The sequence below is a fragment of the Paramisgurnus dabryanus genome, chromosome 9, assembly GCF_030506205.2.
Source record: "Paramisgurnus dabryanus chromosome 9, PD_genome_1.1, whole genome shotgun sequence".
Taxonomy (NCBI): Eukaryota; Metazoa; Chordata; class Actinopteri; order Cypriniformes; family Cobitidae; genus Paramisgurnus; species Paramisgurnus dabryanus.
The window spans coordinates 19,450,106-19,465,206 of NC_133345.1; the positions used below are offsets into that span (position 1 = coordinate 19,450,106).

A 15,101-nucleotide genomic window follows, 5' to 3' on the forward strand; every position below is an offset into this window, starting at 1 on the left:
ACTTGCCTTTGATACAAAAACTCTCCAGCAACAGCTTTGCAACCAGAAGCTTTAGCTTACCTGAAACTAAGAAAAGTACGAGGCTTCCCTGAATGTAGTATAGATGGATTTCATTATTATTGCCCTTTCATCATTAATACTATAGGCTAATGGTCATATTACTGTTATTGTGTAGTGTCCAAATGTTTGGACATATTGTATTTTGATGCTTATAGGCAACAAGCATTGTTATCTGAATAGAAAATAATATAGTTTTGACTTCCAACATTTCATGGTTCCTAGAGACAATTTCTAGCCCAGACTGTGGTTTACAGCAATTTCTGCCCACTTTATATTTTACCCTCTTTCTTCAATCGTAAAAATTCTATTGCTTTATTAAAATCCTTCACTTCACTAAAATAGTAAATTAATTGCTGGATTTAACAAAATAAAATGGTCAGAATTAAAAAAAACTTTTTATCTAATAGTGATGTGAACAAGACAGAAGAACATTTTCAGCCCAACATAGGTTTTGATTTAGTTTCTGGCATTTTATGTAAACCATACAAACATCCACTAGATGGCATTTGGCCGTTTTTCAGTCTGAAAAAGACTGAAGACTGCAGCCTCCGGAGGTCTCATATGCGGGTTGCATACGTCATCAAACCTGGTTTATTTAAGTTCACTGAACATTACATTCGCAAGACATAAGCATATTACAACAATTTACGATCAACTAAGAATATTATTCAACTTTATAATTGTTAATATTCTGAAATAAGACAGTCTTGATGACGTATGGAGCCTACAAATGCAACCTCCGAAGGATGCACCAGGTCCATTTGAAAGGAGAAGTGTTTTCTAAAATGTTTCCCCCAAAACATTAACCACTGCGATAAGTGGTTCCTATGTGGATTCTGGTAACAAATGCTAATATGTCGCATGTCGTCAACAAGATGAAAAATACATTATTTATGTCCCACAGATAAGAAGCACATAATTTCGGGTGAGGATTGCATTAATTATTGGTGATTTTATATGATCAGGTCTCCTGCATGTTCTGCGTGCGTGGATTTTGTATTTTTACCGTAGCCTAGCATAGTCAGTCTGAGTGTTGTTGCATGTTTACAGATATCTGTAATCCACACACAGCGGTGAAGATCAGTGATGGATTCACTAAACTTTGAGTCAGAGATGGAGGCAGATGGGCAGGGCAGTTATTCTCTGTTTCCAGCCCTGGACAATATGAGCAGCCTTACGGGGGCAACCGAGAGTCTGGACGCGTGAGTTTCAGATAACGATACCTTGTTTATTTATTTTCACGTGGTAATGTTATGTTTTTTTTATCACATAACATGAATGGTACACGAATATGTAAAACATTAGGTACAGTGTCATGTAACAAAATTTTATACTATCACAGCTTAACAAAACAACAACAAACTATCACAATCATCAATAGATCTTGATGCTAAAGTACCACGAATGAATACAATACAAAACAAAGTATAACAGTATCAATAATAGAAGGTTTCCTTATGCTTTATGATTTTTATGAATTATATTTGCATTCATTTAACCAGTTCTGCCATGCATATGTCATTGCAATAACCTTTTAATAAAAAATAACACTTTTAAAGGGGACATTTCACAAGATTTTTTTAAGATGTCAAATAATCTTTGGTGTCTTCTGAGTACGTATTTGAAGTTCTAGCTAAAATTGCCATTTTGGGTGTGTCCTTTAAAATGCAAATGAGCTGATATATGCACTAAATGGCAGTAGCGTGGTTGGATAGTGCAGATTAAGGGGCGGTATTATCCCCTTCTGACATCACAGGGGGAGCCAAATTTCAATAAACTATTTTTTCACATAATTGCAGAGAATGGTTTACCAAACTAAGTTACTGGGTTGATCTTTTTTTACATTTTCTAGGTTGATAGAAGCACTGGGAACTCAATATTGTATGTTTATCAGTGTGGAAAGAGAACCTTAACTTTTATGTGTTTTTTTGTTTTTCAGTGAAACCCCCAATGAGGTTACAGACAAACCAAATCTTACATGGCTCGACGCTGCCCAGGTTTAATATTTTAACCTTACTAGATTTATTTTAGATATGTTTTATGTAAATGTGTAACTTTACACCTTTAAGGTAAATTGCCCTAATGTGGGACACCTAAGGTCTAGGGTCTGTTGGTCCCCCAAAAATGCATAAATGCCAGTGAAACTATTGCATCACAAAAATTTAACAATCACATAACCTCTCAAATGGCCATTATTAAATTGTTAATGCATTTCACAATTTATTTAGGGATATTCACCCCTAGATGCATTTTTTTTGTTTCTATATTGATTTTTAGTAATGGCCTATGTGGCCTATGCACGTATCAATTCAGTTAGGCACATGTCTGGGTTTTACAATTTTGATCTTGGATGGTTTTAGATTGTTCTGGAAGAGGCTGGACGCCCCATGCACATCAAGGAGATCAAACAGCGTATCATTGATCGTGGATTGGTGCAGTCCAAGTAAAAACCATTCAGTTCCTTAATTTCTATCCCTTCATAACTTTGCCCATTAGGATTCATATATGTTTTCTCGACCTCCTTCTCAGTGCAAAGTCGAGTCTTGAGGCAGTCATGTACCGAGAGGTGAGATTCACTATACATTAGTTGTGACACTGGATGTATGTTACATGTCAATCATTTACCATACGTTTTCCATTCAGTGTTCAGTTTATGTGTGCATGATTTCATTTGTATTGGTTTTTAGTTCTAAATTCATTGAAGTTTTACAATTATTACTAATGTATAAAGGAAAGATCAGAGTAGCCTGTAGATGAGTTTTTATGGACACATGGAGACCTTCCTGCTGAATTTAGGCTTTAGATTGTAGCATTTTCTTTAGTGTCACGCTGTGTTACAGACACAGAAAGGGAGTCGACGCTTCAAGAGGATTGAGAGCAGAAATGGAGTTTTTGCCCTGTTGGTAAGTTCCTGTGTTAAATACAAAAAAGCTTCTGCTAAATGAAATTTGGGAGCATCGAGGGTTGCAACCCACTGGCCACACACAGTATTAGATTGAATTTAACTTTACTGTAACATCATTTAAAGTCTCCACCAAAATTGTACATGTTGTTTTGTTGTTGTTACTCATCTTGTATCATGTAATCATATAATTAATTGTTTTAAGGAGTGGTCCATTTTGATTTCAGCTTTGATATATGTGAGGTCATCGTACTTGAACGAACATCCTGTAATTTTCAGAACTGAAAACGTCCTTGTTACTAAAACGTTCTTGACACCAAGCCCAGGAAATGCCAGGTTCTGGCATATACATAGTTATGACATAGTACTAGTCGACTTTTGACCACTGCCTTCACATAACGTTTACTTCAGTAGCCCCACTCGCTGGTTTTCCCAAACCAGATAGTATCCAAAAAACAAACATGTTGTTAAAAACTGCAAAATATGCTTGGTCGCACACAGTCGCTGCATAACCTACCTTAGAAATATATAAGGAATGTGGTTGAATTTTGTTTTTTAAAGAAGTTCCACTGGTCCTATGTGTCACTATTGCTCTGTTAGAGATTGCCTGATTTTTTGTAACATCTGTGTCTAACCACAAAATTGCTTTAACATGCTGATGCATTTTTAGTGTCTATGGTCAAGCCGGCTGCGGTTTGAAAACACAGTCAAAATTCTGATGCCTGCTTAAGGTCATTTCTAGGCCCATCGTGTTTTAAGTTTTGTTGTTTGCTACTTCACCCATACGCATTGTCATATATGTGTAGGGGAGAGCGGGGTTGGCTGGCACACTTTTCACTCTCTGTCATATTTCTCAGTCATGTTATATGTTAAAAAAGTCTAACCAGTAACAACAGTAAGGTTAAGATCTTATCTAATCAACAGATAAATGTAATGTTCAAAAATTATTCCTAAATTTGTTTTATTCATCATTTAAGTCATGTTGTGCACCTGTGCCAACCAGCCCCCGTATGGGGGTTAGTTGGCACATGCAATGGGGTTGGTTGGCACAGATGATGTAGTTACAGAAAATGAAGTGACAAATATAAATAACTTGAGCATTTAATTCAAAACTGACTTTCTGCTCATTTTTAACCAAATTATTAACCAAACCAAAAGTAAATACAGTTTGTTTGTGTATGAGTGGCATTGAAGATAAACTTCCCCAGGCTGGCTATTACCATTAAACTTAAAACAAACTAATTTATATTCATTTGAACTAAACAACCGTTTGTATGTGTGTGGGGTGTGTGTTTATGGTGAGTGGCACTGAAGCCAAAATTCCTTGGGCCAGCTATTTACTTAGTGTGCTAAATGGTATTTTGAAGTCCTTGGGTAAATGTGTGTGTTCAGGTCAAGAGGGCACACATTTTAATTTTTTGTGGAAGCACCCAATAGTGTACTAGCATTGAACTGTGTGCAAACCAACCTTTGACCCAAACAGCCCGCTCTTCCCTATCATGTCTTGTGCATAGAACATCTGGCGGCTTGTGTTAATCCCTCCGGCTGCTATTTTTCCACATTGGAAGTTTTCAAAACAATTCTCAACAGGTAATGACGGAACAGGAATTGAGCTAGTTTACTACGAAAAACTGTTATCTAATCATAGCAATGGGTGTTTACTTTAATGTGGCCTGCCTATCAAAACAGTGTTTCTAGTGCCAGCTCCAAATCAGGGGTATGAGAAATAGCCTTTGTGTGACAAAACTGGAAAATTATGGTTTTCGGGAAATCCAAAACCATCTGCCAGGAGTCAAAGGTTGCTGTCCAGACTGGTTGTTTATGCTTTTGTTGCACTTGGAGAAAGTATTTTAACTTAAGTGGCACCAAACAGAGTTGACTAAAAATCAAGCCAAAACTTTCCCTGAAACATCACCTGTTTGTTTTGGCCCAAGCTCATGCCATTGGTTGAGACAGATGTGGACATGTTGTCACCACTAAATACACTTTTGATTATTTATGACTTGTGTATACAGACAGATGCAGAAAGACAGCAGGCACTGCAGTCATTCTCTGCCCAGCCGACCTTCTCAAGTTCGGGGTCTGGCTCGTCCCTTGGTCCCCTACCTTCTCCTACCAGTCACACTGAGCCGAAGCCTAAGGTCAGGAAAGGTCCTCGCAAGAACCAAAATGAGAAATACAGACTGAAATACATCCGTCTGCGCAAAGCTGCCCGTGCCATGATATTCGTAAGTAATTTTTACTATTTTTATTCAGCTATTGCCATATCAACTTCATTTGTGACCCTGGACCTCAAAATCAGCAAGTCAAAAGTCACACAGGTATATTTGTTATAGTAGGCAACAATACATTGTATGGGTCATATTATATATTTTTTAATGCCAAAAATCATTAGGATATTAAGTGAAGTTCATAATTCATGAAGATATTATGTAAATATGATAAATATGATCAAATATATTTATCATAAGTAATATTAGTAGTTAGTGTTGCTAAGTACTTCATTTGGACAACTTTAAAGGTGATTTTCTCAATATTTAGATTTTTTTGCACCCTAGGATTGCAGATTTTTAAATAGTTGTATCCCAGCCAAATATTGTACTATCCTAACAAACCACACATCAATGAAACACTTATTTATTCAGCTTTGGATTTTTTTTGTGGTCCAGGGTCACATTTACATCAATAGCATAATGTGTGTGAAATGTAAGTCAATTGTGTAGTGGTGTTTTTAGGAAAATGCAGCACTATATGATGAAATTGCTCACCTGGAAGAGAAGTTTGTGCGGGCGAAAGAGGAAAGAAGGTATGTTAAGCTAAACTAACTCTGTATAGTTCTTTACTTTGGTTGTACTTCATACATAAAGGCACAGAGCACATATAAAAACAAAAATGTATGTAGATGTTCATGCTTTGTTTATAATTAACATACATTGTAGTGCATTACAACAGCAATGTATTTAATTATCAAAATTATTGTTGATGAAATGAGATATCTCAGTGACTTTCTTTGTCTTTTAGATTCTTGCTGAAGTCTTTATTGCAGTATCAGTCTCTGGGTGAAGTTGAGCCAATCCCAACTTCCAGCTGCAGTACACATACTCCAGTCACTTTGAGCTCGGGCACACCAGGGGGCGCTGTTCTCTCAGGAAGCCACAGCCAGGGATCTGGGATATCAGGATCTGAAGACAGCCTATTGAAGAAACCTAAAAAAGAGCGAAAAGACAAAGGAAGGGAAGAACGTGAGTCAACATCAATTTTGCATTAGTTGTTTCTGTGTTTCTTAGACTAATACTTTGTGTATTTGCTTATTTCTACTTAGTTATAAAGAAGATTTGCAAGAAGAGGAAAGTCACAGAGGGAGGAGTTCGCAAACTTGTGCAGCCAATCACTCTAGACTCGTCCGGCAGGCCGGTTTTTCCCATTGTGCTTGGGGGACTCACTGTTTACAGTCTGGGGGAGGTCAGCCAATCAAATCAGTTCTTCTGTAATACCAGAGTACTCAAGGGCATAAGCTATAATTTATTATGTTCACACTTATTATAAGCATTTTAATTATATTAATAATCAATTTATAAAGTTATTGTGTAAGAAGTTAAAAGTCTGGATATATATTTTTGTATTGTTATGTATAAGTACAGTTTAACTTGTATATGCGTCATCCTGTACAGTGTTGGGCAGTTATGTGCGAAGTTATCAAGCGTTTCATGATAATGCGTTGCAGCTTTAAGTTTTTGAATGCTTGAGTTTTGACAGGTATTTTCATTCATTTTCATTTGTTGTTGTTTCTTCATGGTAGATCATCACAGACAGGTCTCTGTTTCACGATGAGACTGCTATTTATCCTGTGGGCTTCTGTAGCACCAGAGTTTTCGCAAGTATGAAGAATCCTGATCAGAAGTGCCTGTACACCTGCCAAATCAAAGACGGTGGCCAAGGACCGCAGGTGCGTGCATGCACATGTATACAAGCATAGAGTAAACGTGAGCATAAATATGTATGAAAAGCTCACATGGAAAAGCCACCTATGTCAAAAATGAGATCATGATATTTTGACCAAACGCATTATACGTCCATGAAATACCTTTGCTTTAAAACTGCCTTATCAGTTAAAGAAAGTTTACCGAATATACAACTTATTTGAATTTTGACAGAATTTATTAACTTTTAGAAATGCACTTAGAGGGTTTTGCAGGAAAAGACAGTCAAATTTGTTAAATACCATTTGACTAAAGTGACAAAATCATTTAGTTTCTTTGTTATAAGTCTGCTGTAGCTGAACTCAGATCTTTTTCTTGTTATATGTAGTTTGAGATTGTGCCAGAGGATGACCCACAGAATGCAATAGTGGCTTCATCAGCCCAAACCTGCCACGCAAACCTGCTGAAAGCCATTGTTGCCCGAAGGTAAAATTCTGTAGAATTACACACGTTTTAAGAAAGTACTTTAAAAGGAATCAGTCACTTGTTGACTTGTTTAGGAAAAATTTGATTTTTTTCTTGTTTTTGTCAAATAGAGGCAAACCAATGGCAAACATTGTGCCATCCGGAGCAGATTTTTTTGGTTTCTCTCACCCCACCATGCAGAACTTAATACAGAGCTGTCCTGGGGCTCGCAAATGCAACAAGTTAGTAGCAATTTCTATTTTGGGTGATGTCATTAGCCTTACAGTTGTTACATTGTATGCTTTGGAACATTTAGGAGCGGTTTCCTGGACAGGGTTTAGATTAATCCAGGATTAGGCCTTAGTTATATTAAGACATTTAAGTTGTTTTTACAAACATACCTTACATACCTTACTTGTGACAAAACCGTGGTACTGGCATATTTTAATGTATGTCTGTGCGAGACAGTTCAAACATGCATTTTAGTCTAGAAATAGTCTTAACCCCCTTCCTCAGAAACCGCCCCTTTGAGTTTTAAAAAGCTGCAAGTCCTAATTGGTTTATTAATGGCACAAGATTGAGCACTGTAACAGTTTAACTCTAAGTAAATTTTTTGTCTGGGTGTTTCAGTTATCAGTGGGTACGTTTTGAGGTATGTCGGCCTGGAGATGGACAGGTGGCACACGGCCTGTCAGAAGATGATGCATCTGTGAACTTTGAATCCTTCCAGCGATTGCAAAGCTGCGAGGAGAGCCTGACCAATCAGAACCTCACACCAGAACAGAACAGTACAGGTCAGCCAATTACACGGCAGAAACTATTTAACATGAACCTTTAGTTGGGAAGCTGGGACTTACTGTGGTCCTGCAACATATACAGCGAAACAATATGCATTAAAACAATGTTACAGTACATAAACAAGAATGCAATATGGCTATATATCATCACAGCTGAATTTAAGGTAAACACAAGGTCTCTGTGTGTAGAGAAACACTTACACTGTCACATATTTACAGTGCCACTGAGACAGTAGCCTTTGAAAAGATCATAATATGTACCTTTAAATATGAACCTTTGACGCAGGGATGTGTACTCGAGTCACATGACTTGCAACTCGACTCGACATAATTAAAGATGACTTGAGACTGGACTTAGACTTTGACACCAATGACTCAAGACTTAACTTGGACTTGAGCCCTGTGACTCAGAAAGACTTCATAATCAGATCAGAGTCCTTATCAGTCTAGACGGCTCCCTGCAGCGTGCACTTGACCCGCTGTGCTTGACATCTCTGCTCCTGACAGCGCTGCTCTGTTCGTTTGATTGCCGCCCAGCTTACACACAAGAGGACACAGGCATGAAAACACTGGTACTCGCCTTATCATGTTAAATGTTAAACATATTCCTCACTTCTTTTGTTTGTCCGACATCTGCATCCCCGGAATCCAACCACACCATCTGTACTTTGACAGCACAATGTGCTTTATTTTTTTTTACTTTTTAAACACCTCACAGATGTCTGTTTTTGTCAGACTGCTACTGTTTTGTCACATATTTTGATTGCATGTTAATTTCATTTTATTTAAACCTTTATTAAATGAAGCCATAACTGAGATTTAAATCTGAGTTTAAAGTTACGGTGCAACAGGACTAAAGTTTAAATCCTTTAAATCAAAATGATGGGTTAAATGTAAACCTCATTTTTTTTAAACAAGGTTTAAAGTTTGGTGCAACAGAATTATTAGATAAATCCTTACAAACTATGCAGCTAAAAATTGCACAATAGGCAAGAAGCAATATAATTAATTTGTTTTTAATTAATTATATGACCAAATGAGCGTTGTGTATGTAACTATTAAATTTAATTCCGTTTTTTTTTTTCACTTTAATTTCTTTCGAGATATACAAATTAATAAAGTCTTGTAAATTCAGTTTGCAACACTTAGCCCCTAAATTTAACGATCAGATGTCCATTATAAACTTAACATTTAACATACAACATTCAACAACACACTTAATTTAATTTTTATTTACATTATTCAATATTCAGATTCTCAAATATTTTTGCAGGTTTTTTTTGCGGCAATCATATACAGTCAGTGCCACGTCACTTGATATGTCTGCATGAACATAGAAATGAAAATCATTCAAAAATTAAAGCAATGTTAAACTTATTCTACCTGCCTTTCTGATATAAATTAATATAAATTTTAAATGATTATTAATACTGATACCTGTACACTCATTTGGGCAAAGAGCACTAACAACTTTAAACAATATAAAATTGATGACTTGCACTTGACTTGTACTTGCCTGTCTTGACTCGGGACTTGACTCGAGACTTGAATGCAAAGACTCGAGACTTACTTGTGACTTGCAAAACAATGACTTGGTCCCACCTCTGCCAGTATGCCCCCTTTAGGTACAGCAGTGTACTTTTTAAAAAGGGTACCGCACACAGAGACAGGTGATACAAACCAGTAAAGCATCACAGTGTTGTTAATATTATTATTAAAACTCACCTCATCCAAATTGGGTTCAAGGACTGAAAATGTCTGATATATAAAATAATACATATTATAATACTCTACTAATTTAGTACTTGTCTAATTGATTGAAATGTGTTTTTTTTACAGTGCGAACCCAACAGCCCAACACATCATCTCACCTGCTGAGCTCGACAGTGCTACAGACCAATGCTGTGACAGCTCTCTCCAACACATGAAGCACAACTTACACACTTGCCTAACAAAGTGCTCAGATTATTCACGATTAGTCTTACAAATTTATTTGTAATGTGGAGCTCAATGTTTGCATTGTGCCAACTTTTTGGATAGCTTTCTGCATGTCACAGTACAGAGCAATATTGGTCTGATTACGTTTGATGTGATTGAAAAAAAAATTTGTTCTGTATTGATTTGTACTATTATTGTTTGTTATTAAAGTATTTGACTTGGAATTACTGTCATGTGCATTGGATAAACTGAAAGGATGGATTGTGTTTGAGGTTACAATTAGGTTAACGCAACTTGTTAATCCAGTTTTATAAAGCTCAAAAACCCTGATGTATCGCTTGTCAGTAAATCACACAACACAATAAAAAACCAACCCTTAAGGCTTTCATTTTGCATTATGTAGGTCATGTCATGTATATGATGAGAAGAGTTGGAACCTTGAGAAAGGCTCTCATCGAATGACAAAATATCTTTAGACATGAAATACATCTCTTGGCATTTGTAACACCATATCATTCGTCATGTGTGGCAAATGTAGTTACAGCAAAGTGAGATTTCAGAATGTATTAAAATATAGATAAGTTTCATGCCCTTACAGATATGTGGTAATAATTATCTTGTGGGAACGGAGAGACGTTGAGTCACTACATACTGTGCTTTGTCCACACTGCAGGGCAAATGCAATGTTTTATTTATTGTAATATTTTATGTTGCCACGTTAGTTTTCTCCATTCAGAATGCATTAACAAAGATCTAGGTTAAATATTTGGATTATTTTATGTTTTCTGTTTAAACCACAAAAATGAGGTAGACTCCCAAAAATTGAAGGACTGCAAATACCCCAGACAACCACTGAAGGTCACTACAGAGCTTAGAGAAAGATGCCTTCATAGCTCTTATAGCATAACTGCTTGGCACCATCAGATCAGATGCACATACATGTAAACTAAATAAGATGTTTATGTAAAATCTTGCAGCTGTTTCTGAATGAAACAATGCTCTGTTATAGTGGCATTATTATTATACACTGTTAATCAATATGATCACTATTCAGTTCTTGGCCTAATGTTGTAAGTGGTGTATACTGTAAATTAAATTTTTATAACATCTTTATATGTTGTATTAAACAAACAGCCATGGTTGTTGTTAAAGGGTTAAACGTGGGTGCTTAAGGACTTCACCGCAATGATAAAACACATCAGAAGTTTGGGGTGTACCAGTATTCTGTCATATGCTGATCCACTATACAATGCAGTTAATGAGGGAAAGGCTGGGTATCCTGAAACACAGCAGGTGTGAACAAGGAGGGGTCCCCGCTTTACTGTATGCCAGTATGATCATTTATGTGTTTTAAGAGGATTTAACTTCCTACATTTCCTAACGGACGGGTGGGAACAGGAAGGCAAGAATTATATCCGCCCATTCCCTGTCCGTGAGAGGTCAGAGATCACATTTGTTAGGTCCACGTGTCTGGCACTCTTACTCTCTGCTGACCTCTGACTCATTTTCTCTGACATGCTCCAATATATGTTTATTCTCAACCACAATCATTTGCACGATACTTAACAATCCAGTCCAACGGTGCCTTTGTTTATATGATGGAAGTGGTTGAAAGAATAGTGAATGCAGGAACTGACACATAAGGGCAGGATCCTCGAATATTTTATTCACCATACATTTTATGTAATGGTAGAAAACGTCAGCAATACAGAACAATATACTGCCAAGCCTGACACACATACACCCTAATGCTCTACAAATGTCTCACATACAGAAAGACACACACACACATACAGGCTATTTACGCTTTGGTTGATAAATGCACTTTAATTACAATGTGATCTTGCGGCAAACACCTGCCGAATGAAAATGGCGACATTTTGCAAGGAGCCAGAGTACAAAAGGAAAACAAATTATATGTACAAAATATGTACAATGGCACTATATACATTAATGTATTATAAAATCATACATCTCTAACATAACAGGAAAAATTTGAAGAAATTTTAGAGACGTCAATCAGTCTGCGCTGTCATCTTTCTCCATAATTCAGATGTCAATAATAGCATAAATCAACTGTTTACTTCTCTTAAAGGGGACATTTCACAAGACATTTTTTAAGGTGTCAAATAAATATTTGGGGTCCCCAGAGTACATATGTGAAGTTTTAGTTCAAAATACCATATAGATAATGTCAAAATTGCCACTTTGTAGGTGTGAGCAAATATTTGCAGTTTTGGGTGTATCCTTCTTTTAAATGCAAATGAGCTGATCTCTGCACTAAATGACAGTGCCGTGGTTGGATAGTGCAGATTAAGGGGCGGTCTAATCCCCTTTTGACATCATAAGTGGAGCCACATTTTTCACATGCTTGCAGAGAATGGTTTACCAAAACTAAGTAACTGGGTTGTTCTTTTTCACATTTTCTAGGTTGACACAAGCACTGGGGACCCAATTATAGCACTTAAACATGAAAAAAGTCTGATTTTCATTATGTGTCCCCTTTAAAAATGTTTAAAAGTCAGGGAGCTCCAACATTTGATGTGCATGGCTATGGAAATTTATGACAAATGTATCCATCCACAAAAACAGTCACACAGGTACACAACAGAGCTGGAGTCAAGATCAAACCATCCAGATACAGACCCCAATCAAGACTAAAACCATACAAAGACTCATGAGTCCAAAAAGCATTTGAAATGAAATGAAACAGAAAATGCAGATTTTTAATTTACTGTGGTTTATTTTACTGCAGTACCAAATATCTGACATCTGCTGAACTTTCTGAGGAGTTCTGAGGCTAAACATTTTAAGTGAAATTCCCAAAGCTCAGTAGAAGACTTAAACAAGTTTAGTTTTTGTTTGTGTGTTGATGTAAGTTTGCTTTTAAAAGTACACAATAAATCAACATCAGTGAGCTACAGTGCACTGAGGATGAATAAAAAAATGTCCTAAGTGATAATAATAAAGGCTTTCATATTCGTTCCAGTTGAAGCTAAATATGATTTAAGAACATATAATATTTATCAACAACTTTTAAAGAATCCTTATATACAAATAAGGCAATTTTGGTAAAATTAAATTAATTTCTAGCTATTTTTTATTTAGGTCAGGGGTGACTTGTCATATTTAAGACCATTAAACTACAGCCAAATCCAGATCAAGACACCAAACTTGAAGCGACACAGATCCAGACCAAAGAAATTTACTAGTAAAGCTAGAAGTATAGTCCCATTTTTACACGAGGGTCCACGTACAAAGTGCATGACACAAATTTTGACATCAGAATTGCACTGTAAAAAAGTAGTAAATAGCCCAGGAGATGCATTGTATTGTCACAATGCGCCGAATATCTGCATTCACGTACAAATAAACTATGCTTTGCATTGCTGTGCGTTCGACCATGCGCGTACGTTCGCGGCCACGTAAAAAACAAACAATACTTCAAGCTTAAGACTCCAACCAATCCGTTTATTTTCTCAAAAGGTCTCAAGTTCATAAGAAATGCGTACACCTAGATTTGATCGTAGAGTGTGCATACGCAAAAATCCACGGCAACGTTTCTATTTATAAAAACACCTTTGAATTGGAAAAGTTTTAAGTTCATCAGGGTTTAAGCAGACGTACGCACTTTTGCTTTTCCAATTCCTCCAGGTTTTCGGAAGACATTCTTGCTGCTCAAAAAGGATTTAAACATTGACAGGTGTTTAACTTTTTTATATGTCAATGACATTAATTAAACATTGTTTAAAGGCTTACAATTTTTAAGATCATTTGCGATTTATAGATTTCACATCTGATCTGAAAGTGAGACACATGCGCTTTTTCTGTGCGTACATTCGTTCCATGAATCGCACGTACGCTCTTTTAAAAGATTATCGTACGATCAAATTTAGGACGCTTTCTACACAGTATGAGCCCCCACAAGATCAAGACTCCATCTCTGTTACACGCTCACAAATGCACACATACTTACAAACAAACAAATGTGTACGAATATAAAGGGCACAATTGTAAACATAATAAAATACACTTAAATATCCAAGAATAAAGGTGAACGACTGGCCTTTAAATCATCGCGCTGTCCTAAACTCCTGTTGACCTGTCAATATAGTGACTTCAGTTGACAATGGATTGGTCCCGTGCCAATATTATCTTCTCAGTTGGAACCGTCTCTGGTCTTTATAAAGTAAATCTCAGAGGTCAAGGTTCTACAGCAGAGGTTGATTAACAAAAATCAACCAAATCAGAGCACAATCCTCCAGGAAGTCAAAAGTCCCTCCCAGCGGTCAAGGAACGGTCACACCTCAAGTTCCTGGTTGTCTGCATAGTGGAAACGATTTAGTTTCTCCCGCTCGCGGTTGCAGATGTCCAGTTTTGGCCCGTGGGCCGGTTTCAGAGCTGGGGATGGGGCGGGCGACGGGGGGAGAGTAAGTTCAATCTCTTCACTGCAGTGCGCAGGCACAGAGAGCATTGAGGTGGGCCCTGTTTGTGTTGGAGAAAGGACAGCCACGCTGTGGTCGAGGTTACGGATGAGAGTGCAGAACTGCCGCTGGTTGTTAATGGCGTTGTCCTCTGTTGCTGAAGTACGTAGCTGCTCTTTGGTTCGATTGCGGTGGTGCAGACGGGAGAGCAGGAGCGCACACACAGAACAGCCGCCTGCGACGAGCAGAGCAAATACGCTCACCAACGCCATATATATACTAAACCTACTTTCACCTGGATCTGACATTGCACCTGGATAGTGAGAAAGAGAGAGAGAGAGAGAGAGAAACATTAGAGATGTTATACATTTAAATTACAATGAGCAACTCTTAAATTTCAAAATTTATGCTCCAACCTTTGCAGTGGGGTCCATGACATGAATCCTTAAGGCTCATGCACTCGTTTCCAAAGTAACCTTCGGGACAGACACACAAGTAGCCTCCTTCTGTACTGCGACACGGTACCCCCTTTGGGCAGGGGGTGGGATTGCAAAGATCCAGCACAGACTGAAGTACAAGAGGTATTATTAACTTT

General features: G+C 37.3%; 2 protein-coding genes across 5 annotated transcripts in view; one reads left to right on the plus strand and one right to left on the minus strand.

Annotated features, from left to right (window-relative positions):
- Positions 1-843: 843 nt before the first annotated feature.
- On the plus strand, positions 844-10,462 carry tbrg1 (transforming growth factor beta regulator 1). 3 transcript variants are annotated; one of them, XM_065279219.2, is made up of 15 exons: positions 844-985; positions 1,111-1,262; positions 2,000-2,057; positions 2,421-2,503; positions 2,590-2,626; positions 2,901-2,963; positions 4,978-5,190; positions 5,698-5,768; positions 5,984-6,204; positions 6,285-6,424; positions 6,762-6,908; positions 7,271-7,368; positions 7,479-7,589; positions 7,978-8,141; positions 9,984-10,462. In XM_065279219.2, the coding sequence occupies exons 2-15, from the start codon at positions 1,147-1,149 to the stop codon at positions 10,070-10,072; spliced, it is 1,611 nt and encodes a 536-aa protein (XP_065135291.2). In that variant the 5' UTR covers positions 844-985; positions 1,111-1,146; the 3' UTR covers positions 10,073-10,462. The 3 variants fall into 3 exon arrangements, with proteins under 3 accessions (XP_065135291.2, XP_065135292.2, XP_065135293.2); XM_065279220.2 differs by having other exon boundaries at positions 1,132-1,262; XM_065279221.2 differs by lacking the exon at positions 2,901-2,963.
- Positions 10,463-11,733: 1,271 nt separating this feature from the next.
- Positions 11,734-15,101, minus strand: part of LOC135773436 (uncharacterized) — a 61,295-nt gene continuing 57,927 nt past the window's right edge. For both annotated transcript variants that reach the window (XM_065283007.2, XM_065283006.2), the window contains exons 13-14: positions 14,923-15,073; positions 11,734-14,819 (exon numbers count right to left, since the gene is read on the minus strand). In XM_065283007.2, the coding sequence (XP_065139079.1) occupies positions 14,383-14,819; positions 14,923-15,073 (588 nt within the window). In that variant the 3' untranslated portion in view covers positions 11,734-14,382. The remainder of the gene's footprint in view (positions 14,820-14,922; positions 15,074-15,101) is intronic.